The sequence below is a fragment of the Engystomops pustulosus genome, chromosome 7, assembly GCF_040894005.1.
Source record: "Engystomops pustulosus chromosome 7, aEngPut4.maternal, whole genome shotgun sequence".
Taxonomy (NCBI): domain Eukaryota; kingdom Metazoa; phylum Chordata; class Amphibia; order Anura; family Leptodactylidae; genus Engystomops; species Engystomops pustulosus.
The window spans coordinates 79,051,580-79,070,938 of NC_092417.1; the positions used below are offsets into that span (position 1 = coordinate 79,051,580).

Here is a 19,359-nt window from a genome sequence, read left to right on the forward strand (position 1 = left end):
TTCTGAAACCTTTTACTGTACAGAAGAGAATAGATTTGATGTGCCCTTTCACTCTTTCACACATTTGTACTTGATGGAGAAACTCAGAATGTTACATCAATGGGGACAGAGGTAGGGAAGGTGACGGTAGGTGAATTACCTGTTCTATTATGTTCTATTAAGATAGTTTTGAATATCACTGGGATATACTGTACTATTAATAGATATCACCACAACTTTATTTGCATTCGCCTGCATTAATACTGAAACTATTAAGACACATTTTGGAGTTCTAACACCTTTTTATGTCTTATTGTGTCTTGGATTTATAAAACCTGCCTACCAGTTATGCATTTGTATGTTTCTGATCAAATTAAAATAAAAATATATAAAAATAGTGCATTTGTCTGGATAAAGTGTTTCAGGTTATTTAGTTCATTTAAGATTGTCTACATTAAAACATTGTCACATACCTGTGAGCTGGAGAGGTTTTTTTCCCCTGTATGCAACTAGTGTATATTTCGTTCTACTCAGAGCAAGCAAATCAATTGGAAAGAGAAAAACATAAGAGTTGTATTAGAGTATTTACAATTTTTCTTCATTTTACAGACATGGGATGATGAGCTGGAGAGGTCATCAGAAGCCTGGGCTCATCAGTGCATGTGGGAGCATGGACCTGCCAGCCTACTTATGTCTATTGGACAGAACCTAGCAGTGCACTGGGGAAGGTGAGGAGAGACAATTGACTGCTTTATCATCTTTATAGTGTTTACATCACAGTTCTGTAGTCAAGCTTTATATTATATTCTTCTCTGCACTAAGGTATCGATCCCCAGCATTTCATGTCCAGTCATGGTATGATGAGGTTAAGGACTACACTTATCCATACCCACATGAATGTAACCCTTACTGTCCAGAACGATGCTCAGGACCCATGTGCACTCATTATACCCAGGTAGGTTTATTATAGTAGGTGAATGTAGAAGTGTTTGTTAATTGTAGGCTGTAATATATGTATGTAACATATGTAGGGAAATGCTTATGGACCCTATACGACACCTCACTGTGTAGGATTCTGAGATAAGCCACAAGTTCATCGAACACAGCTAGATAAACAATGAATCAGATTCTACCTGAGATGTTCCAGCAGCGGTTTACCTGAGACATTCCCATTCCTGACCTCCCATGAAGCCCCCCAAACTTCAGACCACAGCTGACCTGCTGCCTGCCCAGTCTCAATCAACAACCTGCTGCTATTCATGTTGTCCTTTCCATCTCCAGATCGTCTGGGCCACAACCACTAAAGTGGGCTGCGCGGTAAACGTCTGCAAGAGGATGAACGTGTGGGGAGAGATTTGGGAGAATGCTGTCTACCTCGTCTGCAACTATTCACCAAAGTAAGAGGCCAGTCTTGTATTACCTCCACCACCAAGGAACAAGTAAATCTTTCATTGCAGGCTGTAGGATTGGGAAGCTGTTCACCCAGAGTCAGTAAATTATCCCATCCGAAAAAACATTTCATGTCAAAGATAATGCAGTGTGTTATTGTAACTGTTATAAGTGACACCACACGACGATTCTATGACGATTCTCTAAAGCTTTCTTTTAACTTTATTACATGTTATCAAAATATTAATCACTAGGGTGAGTTATCCCAGTCATCATTATCAGCCACAAACAGTGTAGCTATTCATAAATTCCCATTAGCACACAGGACTCTAGATGTGTCATTCTGTTAATATTTGATATTCTTTTTTTTAGGGGAAACTGGATTGGTGAAGCACCATATAAGAATGGACGTCCCTGCTCAGAGTGTCCACCCAGTTATGGAGGAAACTGCAAGAATAACCTCTGCTACAAAGGTAAATATTTACACTGTTACAGAGGAGAGTTCCATATCTATTATTGACTTCTCTTCCAAAACCCTGTGCTCTGCTCATGTAATTACTGTCCTTCATGTATTATAGTCATAAACCAAAACGCTAAGGCTGAACAGAGCTTTCTGTGTGTTACCCAGGACAAACCATGTCAGTCATGACCTGGTGGTTACCCCATAACTAGGAGGTAGCATCATCCTTTCTCTGAAACTAGGAGGTCACTTTATACTTCTCTCTGTGACCAGAAGGTAGCTCTATCCTTACCCCATAATCCGGAGACAACACCATACTTTCTCTGTAACTAGGAGGTAGCAAGATCCTTTTTGTGCAAGAGGTGACTCTTTGCTTCTCTTTATAGGTAGCTCTATCCTTACCCCATTATCAGGAGGTAGCTCTATCTTTCTCTCTATGTCCAGGAGGAAGCTCCACTCATTTCAGACTAACCAGGATGTAGTTCCATCCTGCTCTTTATAACCAGGGAATAATTCTATAATGCCCTTATAATAAGAAGGTACCTCCATTCTATCCCTTGGACCAGAAAGAAGCTTGTTCATTTTATCTATGACCAGGAGGTAGTTTCATCCTTCTTTCTATGACCTTCATCCTCCTGCCTATGATCTGTAGACCATACTTTATTCTTTGATCAGTAGGTAGCTCTGTCTTTTTCTTTGTGTTGATGAAGTAGTTGAATCCTTTTCTACATGGCTGGGAGGTAGCTCCCTATTTTTTTAATCTCCAAGGGGTAGCTCCCCGTTTTCTCATATGGATTGGCAACATTGTCTTGGACCATTATACTCATTAATGCTACTTTTGCCAAATATTTGGGAGCAGATGTCATCAGTTCAGAGTTCTCTGTCATCCTGCTCTGTAGTCAGGGGTACAATTTGGCATTGACTGCTGCCCCGCAACCAAATATTGAGGTTCCTGTGATGAGGAGGCAATCTGCTCTATTATTTTTACAATAAAACACTGGAATCTGTTTCTAACTCTTGAACTACGTGTCTATTACACATTTTGGTCTGTTATGTAATTTCCATTAAGTCTTCATTCACCTGATGTTATGCCAAAATATGCCTGGTGGTTTATGGGCTGCCATAAAGGCACAGGGAGATTTATAGAGGCATTGTCTGAAGATTGGCCACAAGGCATCCAATCTTGCACTGTTTATTCATGCCCTGACTTTGCAGTTTTCTGCGGTATGGATAGATTGTAGAATTCAGGTTGCGTCCTGTAATACTCATCCCTGTATACTTTCAACATTCTATCATTTCCAGCTTTAGATTCCTTTCTTTTTTGTGTGGGTGTACTATGCAGCAGCATTTTTTTCCGGATGTATGCTGCTGTCCCTTTAAATCTAAGTCAATGACTCTCTGTGCTGGCTGTTCAGCGATTATCTGTCACAGTTCTTGTTGACACAAAGTAAACGAGAAGCAGATTTTTCCAGAACCTTCTCTCACTGAACTTTTTGTCATTATTTGGTGCTGCTTGAGCAGTGCGTCCCCAGAGAAGTGATTTGCCATGAGCATCATGTCCTGTTCTGGAAGAGGTGTCCCAGGTTCTGAGAGTATATGAAGATTCCAGTAACCATTGCTGCATGGCTGTTTACATGTCTTGTTATGGTTGGGTTAACATTTTGTGTCCCAGGGAAAATTTTGCTGATATTTTACAGTATCCTTTGCTTATCCTGTAGGTGAAAAGCATTCCGGGACAGTAGAGACTGATGAAACCAATGAGATTGAATCTCCTCGTGTTCCTGAAGAAACACTGATCTGGGTGCATGAAAAAATCAATAAGCCTAAAGTGGTGCCAAAAACAACACAGCCAGCAAACAGCAACCTCATGGGTATAAATGTACATTTTTTTTTTTTACAATTTAGTGACATCACTGAGAGTGCAGCCTATACATTCACTATAGAGCAGCAGTGACATCTCTGAGAACACAGCCTATCCATTCACTAGAGAGCAGCAGTGACATCACTGAGAATACAGCCTATCCATTCACTAGAGAGCAGCAGTGACATCACTGAGAATACAGCCTATCCATCACTAGAGAGCAGCAGTGACATCACTGAGGATACAGCCTATCCATTTACTAGAGAGCAGCAGTGACATCACTGAGAATACAGCCTATCCATTCACTAGAGAGCAGCAGTGACATCCCTCAGAATACAGCCTATCCATCACTAGAGAGCAGCAGTGACATCCCTCAGAATACAGCCTATCCATCACTAGAGAGCAGCAGTGACATCACTGGGAATACAGCCTATCCATACACTAGAGAGCAGCAGTGACATCACTGAGGTTATAGCCTATCCATTCACTAGAGAGCAGCAGTGACATCACTGAGAATACAACCTATCCATCACTAGAGAGCAGCAGTAACATCACTGAGAATACAGCCTATCCATCACTAGAGAGCAGCAGTGACATCCCTGAGAATACAGCCTATCCATTCACTAGAGAGCAGCCGTGACATCACTGAGAATACAGCCTATCCATTCACTAGAGAGCAGCAGTGACATTACTGAGAATACAGCCTATCCATTCACTAGAGAGCAGCAGTGACATCACTGAGAATACAGCCTATCCATTCACTAGAGAGCAGCAGTGACATCACTGAGAATACAGCCTATCCATTCACTAGAGAGCAGCAGTGACATCACTGAGAATACAGCCTATTCATTCACTAGAGAGCAGCAGTGACATCACTGAGGATACAATCTATCCATTCACTAGAGAGCCGCAGTGACATTACTGAGAATACAGCCTATCCATTCCTTAGAGAGCAGCAGTGACATCCCTGAGGATACAGCCTATCCATTCACTAGAGAGCAGCAGTGACATCACTGAGAATACAGCCTATCCATTCACTAGAGAGCAGCAGTGACATCACTGAGAATACAGCCTATCCATCACTAGAGAGCAGCAGTGACATCACTGAGGATACAGCCTATCCATTTACTAGAGAGCAGCAGTGACATCACTGAGAATACAGCCTATCCATTCACTAGAGAGCAGCAGTGACATCCCTCAGAATACAGCCTATCCATCACTAGAGAGCAGCAGTGACATCCCTCAGAATACAGCCTATCCATCACTAGAGAGCAGCAGTGACATCACTGGGAATACAGCCTATCCATACACTAGAGAGCAGCAGTGACATCACTGAGGTTATAGCCTATCCATTCACTAGAGAGCAGCAGTGACATCACTGAGAATACAACCTATCCATCACTAGAGAGCAGCAGTAACATCACTGAGAATACAGCCTATCCATCACTAGAGAGCAGCAGTGACATCCCTGAGAATACAGCCTATCCATTCACTAGAGAGCAGCCGTGACATCACTGAGAATACAGCCTATCCATTCACTAGAGAGCAGCAGTGACATTACTGAGAATACAGCCTATCCATTCACTAGAGAGCAGCAGTGACATCACTGAGAATACAGCCTATCCATTCACTAGAGAGCAGCAGTGACATCACTGAGAATACAGCCTATTCATTCACTAGAGAGCAGCAGTGACATCACTGAGGATACAATCTATCCATTCACTAGAGAGCCGCAGTGACATTACTGAGAATACAGCCTATCCATTCCTTAGAGAGCAGCAGTGACATCCCTGAGGATACAGCCTATCCATTCACTACAGAGCAGCAGTGACATCACTTTAGAATACAGCCTATCCATTAACTAGAGAGCAGCATGAACATCACTGGGAATACAGCCTATCCATTCACTAGAGAGCAGCAGTGACATCACTGAGGATACAATATATCCATTCACTAGAGAGCAGCAGTGACATCACTGAGAATACAGCCTATCCATTCACTAGAGAGCAGCAGTGACATCACTGAGAATACAGCCTATCCATTCACTAGAGAGCAGCAGCACTATCACTGAGAATACAGCCTATCCATTCACTAGAGAGCAGCAGTGACATCACTGAGAATATAGCCTATCCATCACTAGAGAGCAGCAGTGACATCACTGAGAGTGCAGCCTATCCATTCACTAGAGAACAGTGACATCACTGAGAATACAACCCATCCATTCACTAGAGAGCAGTGACATCACTGAGAATACAGCCTATCCATCACTAGAGAGCAGCAGTGACATCCCTGAGAATACAGCCTATCCATCACTAGAGAGCATTGGTTACATTACAGAATGCAACTTCCTTTTACAATAGAACAGTGGTAAGACAACTGAGAATGCAGTAAATCCATTCACAACACTGAGGTTCTTTTTGCCAATCTTTTGATATCTTTTTTCTTTTCTAGCTCAAGTCATCAAATGTGAGACAAGAATGAGGGATAAGTGCAAAGGCTCCACCTGCAATAGGTATAAATTCTCTCAATAAACATCTTGCTTCCATAATGTGGTCTGATTTGTAAAAAGATGAATCTCTAAAATATGAGTTATATTGGGGGCTGGTGTACCCCAATCGGACCTCTTGTTGCTCCCCGAGATGAGTGGAGCAGCCGGCCACGCATGGCCAGGCTGTCCCATTCATCTGGAGCTGACGGAGGTTGCTGAGCGCCGTACTAGGCAATCTCCGTCCGCTCCATAGAGAGGAACGGGGCAGCTGGGACATGAGCATCCTGCTGTTCCTCTCATCTTGGGGACATTGGACCCCATTGGGCTCCTCATTTTAGTGATCTGTGGGGGTCCCACCTGAGACCCCTACCTATCAGCAAGTTAGGCCCTATCCTGTGGTTAGGGTCTAACCTCTTTCGTGGGAAAACCCCTTTGGGCTTTGTTTTTAATCCTTTTTCAAAGACAGGCAGAGGAGGTATATATGGCCAGAACAGCAGCAGACTTGTGTCTACCAGAGGCATGAGGTTTCTGTACCCTGCGCCTCCTTGCTATCCTTTTCGCTTTATGAGCTGACATATCAGCTTCTAATGAATATTTATCCAAAACTCTAGCGAGAACAGTCAGATCTACACTGCAAACATTCTCTGCTCACTAAAATCCTCAAAAAACAACTTTATTGGCACAGCGTTTTGTTTCTTACTTTTAAGCTTAATGTTTATTCTTCACCCCTTACATTTCAGGTGGATAAATAGGGAATGTAAATTTGGGGTAACCAAGGTGACATAACAATCTGTAGTGGGATGAAGACATTTATTCATCTCCAGCCCTGAATCACAGGGAATGTATGGTGATGGCGGTATAATACACAGACTGTTTTATTATCCCTTTTATAGCGCATGGAACTTGCAAGGCAAAATAAACTAAATGTTCTTGTTCCGGTTGACTCCTTAGGACAATATTTCTTCATGTGGAAACCCAATCTCTACACCTCTTAGGATACCACTGACTGCAAATGAGCCTGATGGGCTCTATTTCTTTAATACACTGCTCAAAAACATGGAGCCATGTAAGCATAAGGCCCCTTTCACACAAGCATTGTGGGGACGTATCCACCCCCATAGACGCCCATAGACGTCCGGCATGTGTTACTATACCGCCCACGGGAAAAAGATTGAGCCCGTAAGTACAGTCGGGCACCAGACATCCTTGTAAGCCTGGAGGTGTATTGCTGTTGGGCTAATGACTGAGCAAAGGGGGATTTGGTTAGCGGCACTTAGGTATTGAATATGACCCCCTGTGAGTGAATTAATTCTCCCCTCCCTATTTCCTGTCTAAGTTCTGACGATGTGGGCTATGTGACTAGGGGCTGGGCTAGTGGCTTGGGTGGTACAGGAAGTGAGCATAACTTAAATACAGGCCGCAGCCTCCACTCACCCTCTCTTCTGGATCGCGTTTCACACCCACCCTCCCTTTGTTTGAGGTGTTTTTTCGTTGTTGCATTTTTGTCACAGCTGGCGAATACATTGGGGTTATCGGCCTACATGCCCACCGGCTGGCTGGCATACAGGTGTGTGGGGGGGGTGCTTTGGCACTTTATGTTATGGTTTATATAAATGTGTTTATGGATGATGGTTAAATTATATAAAAGCTGTGGCCGATCCTCATGTCAACCCACAAGTTCCGCTTTAATACAAGTCTCTGTGTATTTATTACCGGTGGGTATTAGTTCAGGGTTAAAGGGGCCCGTGCTCCTTGTGCTTGGGCTAAACTTTATTTGTGCAGTCCTATGGTGCCTCTCCAGCCGAACGTGTGCTATACCTGGGTCTAATGTGTAACACACCTTTTGTGTGAAAGAAGCCTCACAGTGTAAGCCCAAGTTAGGAAATACATTTGATAACAATTTCTGGAGTGACCTTGTCACTACTGGTAGTATGAGGTGGCACCTATTCAGGTTCTCCACCTCCTCTAGGAGGAATACTTGCGTGCATGTTTGTGACTGAATTTACCATTATGTCATTCCCCCAAAAAACACAATTTATAACTTGACTTTGTTATTTGTTTCCTAAATAACAGTGAATCAATCTTAATATACATTATATACATAATCTATAACCTCAAATGATTTAATAGAATATGTATCACCAATATAACAGGATCTATTATTAAGGTTTTTTTTTCTGGTTTCAGGTATTTCTGCCCAGCGGGATGTGCAAATAAAAAGGTCAAGGTCTTTGGGACTCTGTTTTATGACAGTGTAAGCATCTTTTATTTCTGCTTTGCATATTGAGAGTCCCTATCCATGTCACTGTCTTCTTGAATGCTGCAGATCAATTAGTATAGACTTTTATCATGTTACCTATAGAAAGCATAAGAAATTAGGCAATACCCTTTTGTATATCTGAGTATATTTTCTGGTAAACTTTCCAGTGCAGATCTACACAGCCCTTTCTCCCCCAGTATAGGAACTAATCCCTTACTGTGGCTTTTATCAGGTGACCTTTCCTCTTTATGTTTATGGACATCAGCATCCTTTATTTATTTCTATGGACTACTATGTTTTTTTTTAACTTATCCCGGTGTTATTGATACCGTTTGTCCTCCTGTAGATGTCCAGCTTGTGTAGAGCAGCCATACATTATGGGGTCATAGACAACAATGGCGGCCTGGTGGATATTACGCGGAAAGGGCGTCTACAGTTCTTTGTGAAATCCACCAGAAATGGCGTAGATTCGCTGAGGTAAAATACTAGAGTTATCTCTGTACATTCTATGTACATTTCAAGAATTCTAGAAACTAATAATTGTTTTTTTATGTTTTTCAGTAAATTTAAACCAGGAAATTCATTCATGGTGTCGAAAGTTACAGGTAATTTTCCAGAGCTGCTGTCTATGTAATGGATAGAAGGATGGGGGTATATGTTGTGTATATAAAATGTAAATCATTTGGTGTGTATGGAGTTTATGTTCGTTAGTATATAAATCCTTCTTCTCTTTCCTCAGTACAGACAATTGACTGTTACTCAACAGTGGCCGAGATTTGTCCATTCGAGAAGCCAGCAAAACACTGCCCCAGGTAGATACAAGTTTAAGCACTTGTTGTGGAAGTAGTTCTAATCCAATAACAAAATAATGGAAAAAAATGTTATTAGTTACAGTTTATCGTCTGTGACTGTGATGCTAGTGAGATTTTTGTTTGATATTGGTATTAACCAGTTAATTTCCCTGTACAGATTCTCATGCCCTAGCCATTGTAAGGATGAACCCTCGCACTGGGCACCCGTCATTGGCACAAATATTTATGCAGATGTGAGTATTCTCTTAACCATTAATAATATAATAGACCAGAAAAGATCTTACAGAACTTGGATATAAAGTGGTATGCCTAATGTGGGAGGCATGTGGTTGGATAATGCCATCCATGTACTTTGGCTACTGAGCTGGAATAAAGGGTGACATTCTTGTCATGTCACCATCAGTCTAGATAAACAGATTATTCAGAACTGATTCTCTATCACTGAATTCCATCAATAAAAAAAATTGTCCCTTCAGCAGCAGTGTGTGGCCGCCCCATAGCCCACATACACATGAAAAGAGGCAGACAAAGAGAGTTAAGTCATGGAAGAACATTCTGTTCTTTGCACTAAATATACTTAAATTCAGGGTGAGATGCCCACTCTGGTAATGAGACAGCACCATAGTGAATGAAGCTCTGGAGTAGACTTGCTGTAAGACAGGATGGATGTCACCACGAAGTAGCTTGCTATCCAAGGAGCTTGTGTGTGTGAGAACCTCCGAGATGTGAATATTTGCGGAGTTTTTTCTTTTAGCAGTAATCCCAGTAGGTATTATGCAATAAGCTGGGGCAGTCTTGGGTATCTTTTCAGGACTGAGACCATTGTGAAATGTTGTGGTCATGTGATTTGGCTTATTACAACCCATGAAGCAAATGTTAAGAAATCATCTTTATGAAACAGATCTTGTTCTGATTAGTGACCATCTGGGGATTTATCACCAGTTGATGGAAACATTGCAGAGTAAACTAGGATAGCATCTATAAAGGGTACAAATGGAAACCTTGTCCACATGTCCATGAGTAGTCAAAGGTTTAGCATAAAGGACCAAACCTTAATGCTGCATAATTGAGAGTTTTGTGTTTTAATTCCTTACCATTTTCATGATCTCTGCTTTTTGTTAGTGAACTGAATCTTTTGTTGTATTGCTCCAGATACTGACTGAACACTTCTCAGAACTAAGGGTTGTAGTTGTAGTAGGGGGCTATACCATAGGTGCACAACTTGTGGCTCCTGGGCAGCCCGCACCCTCTTACCAGGGAGCATCACTAATAGTGGCCAAGCAGCTCTTCCATCAGTAAGGAAAACCCTCATTGGTACAGGAGCTGATGCAACCCACTGTCTGGTCCACTTCTGCTCCTAGCGTCACTTCTTACACCCTTATATCAGTGTCAGGGCATTTATTGTTTGGCCTAGGTTCTGTACTATTTATTGCTATGAGTTGCATTGTGATATTCCCGGCTCTGGCTAGGATCCAACATTAGTGAGGTATAGATGTAGAGGCCTTGTGTTGAACACTTAAATCCTGCAACATACCTCCCCAACTACTGCTGTGATGATCTGCAGACCCACTGCATATGACAGTAGCTCACCCCTAGTAATGATATGAGGGACATTAACAGGTTAGGACATCCAGGCTGTAACCATTTGTCTCTAGTAAGTTTCCAATGGATTTTTGTGGAGGATACCATAGAGACCATGTATGCCTTAATGTCCAACTGTATCTCATCTTGTATCCAAGGCAGAGGAGGCCTAACTGCGTACAAGAGCCAAGAAATTGTTAACCCTTGCTTAAAATTGTTAAAATAAATTATCATTACTTTCATACAGCATGAAAACTTCTCCTTGGTGCATTGTTTTTACATTTGTGCTCATCAGGACCAGAATAGAGACTGTAGGGACCTGTAGACCAGCACCATCCAAAACGATGCTCTTGACCCGGGGATTTGCCAACCTCCAAAACAAATCTTTATTGAACGACAGGGACCATTAAATTGTTGTGGCTATGTGGGTAGGCCACAGCATTTATTTTTAGAAAAAACCTTAGTTAATAAGTAACAAAACATTTAAAGTGCAAAAAGTTGAAAAACAAGAAAAAACAATTCTTCGTAGAAAAAAACCTTCGCCCGAAATGTCGGCTGCTGGATGGCAGACGTCATGTGGGGGCCTTCCTTTTGCCTACGGGCATGTGAAAACTCCGCCAATGCTGTGACATCTGAAAAGACAGAGAAAACAGCCAGAAACCGGAATGCCAAGGAAACCTGAAAAGAAATATATCCTGAGGGCAGGGTGGGTGGGTGACTTCTCGCCGCTTGGTCCAGGCAGAAGGAAAGAGGACCCCCCCACGTGCCCCCAATGCTTTTAAAACCATGGGCGGGCTCTGCAAGCCGGCCCCCCACCTCCTTTAGTTACTGCCCAAAAAAGAGGGGCCAATCGCCTCCTTCTGCATCCATTAAAATTAAATAAAATCCCCCTACAGTCCCCCGCCCCTTCTCTATTTGATTTGGGGCTAGTGAGTCCTATGTGGGGGTTAGGCCGTTCCATGACAAGGCAAAGAGAATATGCTGCCCCTGTGTATCTTGTAGTCACTGAGCTTTTATTTCCAGCACAATTTAGAGCGGCTGCAGTATGGCTCCTAATACAACTGCCAATTCTGACTCTTTCCCTTGTATGGACATAAATTCTTTACCAAGTCACAGAACAACGTCTGCCAGCAGATAGACGAAATAAATGTCCCGTCAGGTTCTAGATCACATACTGCAGGTGCTGACACAGGTTTACTGAGCAAGAATATCTCCTTTACATGGAGGCTGTTATGTGCATGAGAATCAGGAATATACAAATTTATGGGTCAAGATGTTATACAAGTAAAATTTAGTTATTGGGTGGAGAGGTGACAACATCAATGTGATCTCAGTGTTATTAATGTATATTACTATTCTATTTAGTGATGTCAGTAATAGGGGGTGGGTCTGTGAATACCTCTCAGACATGATATAGAGACTGGATGTCAGCAGTAATGGATGGAATTGCTGTTATTGTAGTGTCAGATGTGTGATCTCAATGTTATTACTGTATATTACAGTTATATTCAGTGATATCAGTAATAGGGGGTGGAACAAGGGATGTAAATAGAAAACACTGAGCCCCATAGCACATTTTTTAACATCAAGGCCCTTTTTCGCTTTTGCGTTTCCATTTTTCACTCCTCACCTTTAAAAACCTATAACTTTTTTATTTTTCCATGAAGAGAGCTTTGTGAGGGCGTGTTTTCTGCGTAACAAATTGCACTTCATAGTGACGGTATTTAACCATGCCGTGTACTGGGAAGTGGAAAAAAAATTCAAACGCACTGGTGAAAAAATGCATTTGCGCCATTATCTTGTGGTCTTGCATTTTGCATTGAATACGTTTTTTAATGGACGGAGCTATATGTGGTGTAATCTTTTGCAAGACGACGTTTGCTGCCTCCCGTAGGCTGGAACTGAAAATCAGTATAACTTGTGGTGGCTCCACCCACATGTACGAAGCTTTGTTTCTCCTTGATACTGATACTAATGGCAGCCTAGAAAAATCGGCACTCTGTAGCACTCAGTCAGGAGACCGAGCTGTCTGGTGCAGGCAATCCCCACAGGTATCAGCATGGGAAAAGAGGAAGAGGTGGGGGGGGTTGCAGTGGGGTATGATTTCTGTATGGTATGGTATTTTGAAGGGCTCGGTGATGTCAGTAATAGGGGCAGCTCTGTGACAATTACTTATGATGTAAAGGTTGATTGTCAGCAATAAGGGGAGGTTTGTGACAATTGCTTATGATGTAGAGGTTAGCTGTCGGCAGGTGTGTGGACCTCATTGACTTCTCGTTACATGGAAATATTTTGTTTGGGACTGTAACACGCTCTCATAATTACCTTTTTGAAGATAAGACTGCTCCCTTCAAAAAGTTGTGAGGCTCTTGAGTAGTGACCCTATCTTTTCTTCTAGACATCTAGCATTTGTCGAACAGCAGTGCACGCCGGTGTTATTAAAGATGAGTCTGGAGGATACGTGGATGTGATGCCCATGGACAAGAAAAATCATTATTTCAGCTCCAATAAAAACGGAATCCACTCAGAAAGGTACATTGTGTTACTTGTGTGCTTTAGCCCTACAATGGTATATATATTTGTACCCACAGGCAGTGACATGAACTACACTTCTGAGATCTCACACTGTCATGCCAGGTGCCATTCTCTAGTAGCAGATCATTTTGATGCTTGCTGCAGTGTTCTTTAGCCACACTCTGGGCTGTTTGCTGGAAGCCTTGATTTACAACTTTCTTGCAGAGTATTTTGCCTCTGAAAGCTGGGTGCTGTCATTTTAGAGCTCAGTTGTGTATCATGTATGACTTGAGTGAAGGACAGCCAATCCAGTCAGCTGCTGGGGGCTGCATCCTGGAACTCCTTTATATATCTGCCCATTGCCATTACTCTTTATTGATTTTACTAGTCTTCTCACACCTTTGTCTCATTTCTGCTTGCTATACTGTGTAGCTGACCTCTGGTCATTGATCATTCTCTTGCTTTTCAATTCTGTACTACATCATCATCTTGGATTTCAGCTGGTTGTCTCTGATTTAGATTGTTATCTGTTGTTTGTCCCTGGGGCTCATGGGCTCTTTTATGACCGAGGAAGCCTAGGATGAACATAGTTAATTCATCCAAGCCAAAATTGGGACTATATAGAAAAAATAACTGGTCTGTAATGGCTCAATTACTAACACTATTGTGTATGAAGGGGTGATCTTAGGGAGTTTTTTGAGAGCTTTTATCATTCTGTCTACATTTGTTTTATGTTCCAGCATTAAGAACCGTAAAGAAGGAAAAGCTTTCCGCATATTTGCTGTGAAGCAATAAAGGACAAATCCAGTCTGGAAGGATGTTCTTAAACATTGAGGAGGACACACATCCCCATTTTGTCTGCTTTGTGGAATCAGGTTAACCTACCATCTTTCTCCTGAATGATGTCACCAGACTCTATTACAATGTTCATACAGCAACTTCTGGACCTGGACTCCTTTGTGCTGGACAAATGTCTCTCAGTCCAGGACAATACACAGTCAGTGTCCATTGGAGAGCCTTTTACAGCTGACAGCGATGCTACACCACCTCTTCTGGCACGTTGGTTCACAAATTCTAATGGAGACTTTTTAACAAACAATTAGGGAGCAGCAGGGGTGGGGGCAGTTGGCTGCTGTGTTACGCCCTCACCCTCTTAGAAATGTATATATTCTCCTTTTTTATTGTATTTTTTTTTATTATAATATTCAGTTGGTGTTTTGTACAGCAGGGCTGGTGCCTTGTTATTTCATATTTCGGCAACAATCGCCTTTTATGTGTATATATATATATTTTCTCATCAATGTAAATGCTGTGGATAAAGTCAGGGCCCCCAAGTCTCCACATGCATGTACACAGCTTTCTGATGGGGCAGTGCTGGACTTTACGACTTTACACCTCAGTCATTGTTTCTTCCATTGCTCCTTCCTAAAGACTAGTAATTGGCAGGTGGCTGACTGTGGGTGGTGGTATGTCTGACTTTATCTATGTTATATATAAAGTGTTTGTACATAGGGTTCACCAGACTCTGAACAAGCACATGGTCCTCCAATGGGTCTTCTAACCACAGAAGCCATCTTAAAGGGAACCTGTCACTCCATCTTTCATAACAGCTAAGGACAGGTTCCCATAGACCCCTATGAACTAACTTACACTCTTATTTTAGCTAAAACTGTTTCCCTCAAATCCCCCAAAAATGTACATTGTTATCTTACCTAGCATACAGCCAGATTTATCAGGAGTCAGAAGGGACGTGCCCTGTGTGGACAAGTCAAGCAGCTCCTCCCCATGCCATATGCCTCCTTCTCAGCATTCAACACTTTATGTCATGTGACCAGCGTGATATCATCTAAGGTCCTTTACCCACTAACATTTTCAAAATCTATGTATCTTATCACATGAAATCACAGCATGCCTCCATGGACTTCTACTCCTCTCCAGGCCTATATGGAGGCATGCTATGATTTCATGTGATCAGGTAGGGAGGAGCTGCTGGATTTGGCTGAATAGGACACACCCCCTCCAACCTCTGCTAGATCTGGCTGTATGCCATGTAAGATAACAGAGCTGATTTCATGGGGATGTGAGGGAAACAATTTTAAGCTAAAAGAAGGGTGGTATTTAGTAAATAGGGCTCTATGGGAACCTCTCACTAGCTGTTTTTGTGAAATTGTAGTGACAGGTTCCCTTAAATACCAAACCCATATAGGAATATTTAAGCAGCAAGACTGCAATATGCAAAGAGCATACTACAGAAGATCTGACCAATCATACAGTGTAAGGCTGCATTCACACAACCATTGGGGAAAGTGTATACGGCAATGGGCGCACAGAGCAGTACGGAGCAGTACGATAGGACATGTCCTATCTTTCCCCGTGTTACAGCGCCGTGAATCTCTATGGCAAGGAGAGGAGTCAACCCTCCTCCTCTCCATTTCGCTGGATGTATGTCTGCCTGGGTATGGCCCGGCGGACATGCGTTCAAGTAAATGCGCCCTTATAGTGTAATAATGAGGTATTCTACCACTTATACATCAGTATTAATATAGTTTTCAAGCACAACATAGGTTACAGTCTTTGTACTACCTGCATGCATCTGCTTAGTGACTTTACCTCATGTTTTTTGGAATGTGTGTGTAAATGTTGAGAGCAGGATATTAGGTAATTTACCTAAACACATCCGTTAACCCCTTAAGGGCGCTGCCTTTTTCTGTTAATTTTTTCGATCCCCACCTTCAAAAATCTATAACTTTTTAATTTTTCCATGTACCGAGCTGTATGAGGGCTTATTTCTGTGTAACAAATTGCACTTAGCTGTGATGGTATTTATTATTCCATGCCTTGTACTGGAAAGCAGGAAAAAAATTCCAAATTCCATTTTCTGGCCTTGGTTTTTACGACTATCACAGTGAGCTCCAAATAACACTTATACTTTATTCTTTAGTACGATAATGGGATACTAAATTTATTCAGATGGTATTGTGTTTTAATAAATGAAAAAAAAAATTCAACCTTGTTTATGAAAAAAAAAAATTCTGACGCTATTAACGTTTTCAAACTTCGTTGTACAGAGCTATGTAAGGTGTCATTTTTTCGAGATGAACTTACATTTTCATTGCTACCATTTGAGGACTGTACAACCTTTTGATCACCTCTTGTTACATTTTTAATACGTAGCAAAATGGCGAAAAAGTGGCGTTTGGACATTTGGGCGCTATTTTCTGTTACGGGGTTCATTATTATATTTTGATAGACTGGACATTTTGGGTCGCTGTGATACCTTGTACGTTTGTGATTTTACTTGGTTATTATTATGGTTTATTTATTTTTATATCAGTTCCAGGGAAAGAGGGATGATTTGAACTTTTAGGGTTTTTTTTTACTATTTTTTCAGACCCCTTAGGGTACTTTAACCCTAGGTTGTCTGATTGATATACTGCCATACTACAGTCCACATCATCTATTACAATGTGCAAATAGCAAATTGTAATAGATGGGCTAAAACAAGTCTTTGTATGACGCCAATCGCAGGGGTTACCGGTGGGTGTTTGCTGCAATTTGCAGCAGACCTCATGTCTGTATGATGATGGCTCACCCCGTGAGCACTTTTCATACATCCATAACAGCTTCGTGAAGTACAGGTACGCCAAGGAGCGTTATGGAGTTCTGCACCGCTTTCCAGAAATGTTAAGTGAAGCCATTGGTTCAAAAATGAACCAATTTCATCTTTCAGACATTCCTGTCCATAACATGGCTGCAAATGGAGAATCATGTGATCTCTAACTGTCCATGACCAATCTACCTTCAAGGACCTTACAAAAGTTGGGAGACTGACCATGTACAGTTAGAGATCACATGGTTCTCCAGGAAAGTCTGAGAGATGAGGTAAAAGACATTTCTGTAAAGTAACCGGTATGTGTTACTTTACGTTTCTAGAAAGTGGTGCAGAAATTTTATTAGATTTATATTAGCAAATTACCTCATGACCTGCCCCCGCACTCACATTACAAAAAACATGAGGTAAAGTGGCCATCCCCTTTAATGAGAGTCCTAAATAAAGTCTATGCATGCTGGAGTGGCTTTCTACTCTACAGCTTATGGTGACTAGAGGGAATCAAATAGTGTAAATGAATCTGTATGTAATACAGTTTCTGTTTTTGTATGCAGCTCCAGCAGGAGATTTACAGCTACAATATAGTATTGAAATAAAAGGCCCACATTATAATTGATATAGCTGCCCTTAACAGTGAACTGGTAAGGGCAGCTGTAACGTATATAGGATTTGTACAGTGTCAATAATGTATGGACACAGCCGAAGAAGAAATGATTGCCGTTACATCTGCCTTCATGTCTACTAGAATTTAAAAAGTAGCAAATTTAGGCACAATGGCCCAGATTTACTACAGCCCCTGCACCCATTTATGTCAGACCTTGCATCTTCTTTCAGGTGCAAATAGCTTGCACATGTATTTGAGAAGTGTCTGAGATACAAATGTGTCGCACGACACACTTTTGTGTCACAGCTTCACTATACCCGACGTGACACAAAATTCTGCACATAAAGGGGTGTTCTGGTGCGCAGTCGGTGCACTCTGTCGGTGCACTCTGTCGGAGCAGTGCAGCGGGCACCAGGTTCATGAAGAATGTGCGCAACATTTTCTGAATAAGGCGCACCCTGCACACTTCACAGGCAACCTGCATTGTTTTTGATAAATGTGGGCCAGTCTCTTCCTTGTGTAGCTACTGCTACACTAACTTGCTAACTAAAGTTGCATATTCATTGCAGACATTACCACGTGCCGCATTTATCAAGCTGTATAAGATTTATGATAAATCTAATCAAAATACTTCTAAAGATCTCCAAAGAAACTCTAATAAATTATAATAAATAACACAAAAAAAGCCTAATGATAAATCTGCCCCAGTAAATAGGGAATAGTAGGTGCAGGTCTGGAGTAGAGTACCTGATACAGTACACAACTTAGGATCATTTCAGGATAAACAATGCTATTAATGTACATAGAGACTCCTCAGGTTTAGTAAAACGGGGTTGGCCACTTACAGGAATCCATCCCTCTATCCGGAGGAAGCCAGCAGGACACCAGGAATCACAGGTAGTCCTGCTTCCCTGGGATCACATGACCTGCAGCTCCCAGCAGCTAATTGGAAACGTTAACAGGGTAAGTATAAGATGAGTAACCCTATTACGGTCTTATGCTTACCCTGTTAAAGTTTGCTATAAGTATACAACCCCTTTAATGCTGCTGTTGAGTGTAATACAAGATGTAACTGTATGAATCAGTATAGTATAAATGTTGTGTAAGTGCAAAGTTAATCCACCATTTGTATCCTACTTCCCCAAAATGGAAAGTCCCTTTGCCTAGTAATATAAGTATTCTACTTGGTGCTACATAACTTTTGTGCATGAGGGCACAGGATAATAAATTTAATAAAGAAAATTTGATGTGATTATTTTTTTTTTTATTTGCAGACTTTGCTTAATTATTTTTACTAGTATTCAATCTACCACATTGTAATAATGTCCAAAAGAGCTTATTATGTTTATAATTGTTTATAACATGTTAAAAGGAATCTGACAGCAGTTTTCAACAAGAAAAACTCGGAAGTAGGGCGATGAAAAATGGATATATGTATATTCCAGCATTGTAGCTGGACTTGAAGCTATTTGGTGCACTGATGTGTGAGAACTCTTCACTAAACATAGCACAACCCTGTTGTGGCAAACTTCTGTTTCTGTATAGAGGGGAGGAGCTGTGCTCTGTTCAGTGATCTCACACAATAGTACACTAAGTCCAGTTACAATTCTGAAATATAAATCACTTATCATAGTTCTGCTGCTTCTAACAAGATACACAAAGTATAATTACAGGGACAGTACCCAACACTGTCTACGGGCTCCCATAGGATGGAATAGAGGAGCTGACTTCCTGTCCACACATAAGACACTTTGGAAGATTATCTACTAATTTGTATGTTGGACAGTGCAAAGTTAAAGAG

General features: G+C 41.5%; 1 protein-coding gene across 1 annotated transcript in view; it reads left to right on the top strand.

Moving 5' to 3' along the window:
* CRISPLD2 (cysteine rich secretory protein LCCL domain containing 2) overlaps window positions 1-19,061 on the top strand; it is a 36,923-nt gene extending 17,862 nt beyond the window's left edge. The window contains exons 3-15 of the mRNA XM_072117041.1: window positions 589-707; window positions 802-934; window positions 1,261-1,376; window positions 1,741-1,841; window positions 3,547-3,699; window positions 6,141-6,201; window positions 8,365-8,431; window positions 8,784-8,914; window positions 8,999-9,042; window positions 9,177-9,249; window positions 9,407-9,482; window positions 13,229-13,362; window positions 14,085-19,061. Of these exons, the coding sequence (XP_071973142.1) occupies window positions 589-707; window positions 802-934; window positions 1,261-1,376; window positions 1,741-1,841; window positions 3,547-3,699; window positions 6,141-6,201; window positions 8,365-8,431; window positions 8,784-8,914; window positions 8,999-9,042; window positions 9,177-9,249; window positions 9,407-9,482; window positions 13,229-13,362; window positions 14,085-14,139 (1,263 nt within the window). The 3' untranslated portion in view covers window positions 14,140-19,061. The remainder of the gene's footprint in view (window positions 1-588; window positions 708-801; window positions 935-1,260; window positions 1,377-1,740; window positions 1,842-3,546; window positions 3,700-6,140; window positions 6,202-8,364; window positions 8,432-8,783; window positions 8,915-8,998; window positions 9,043-9,176; window positions 9,250-9,406; window positions 9,483-13,228; window positions 13,363-14,084) is intronic.
* Window positions 19,062-19,359: the final 298 nt, after the last annotated feature.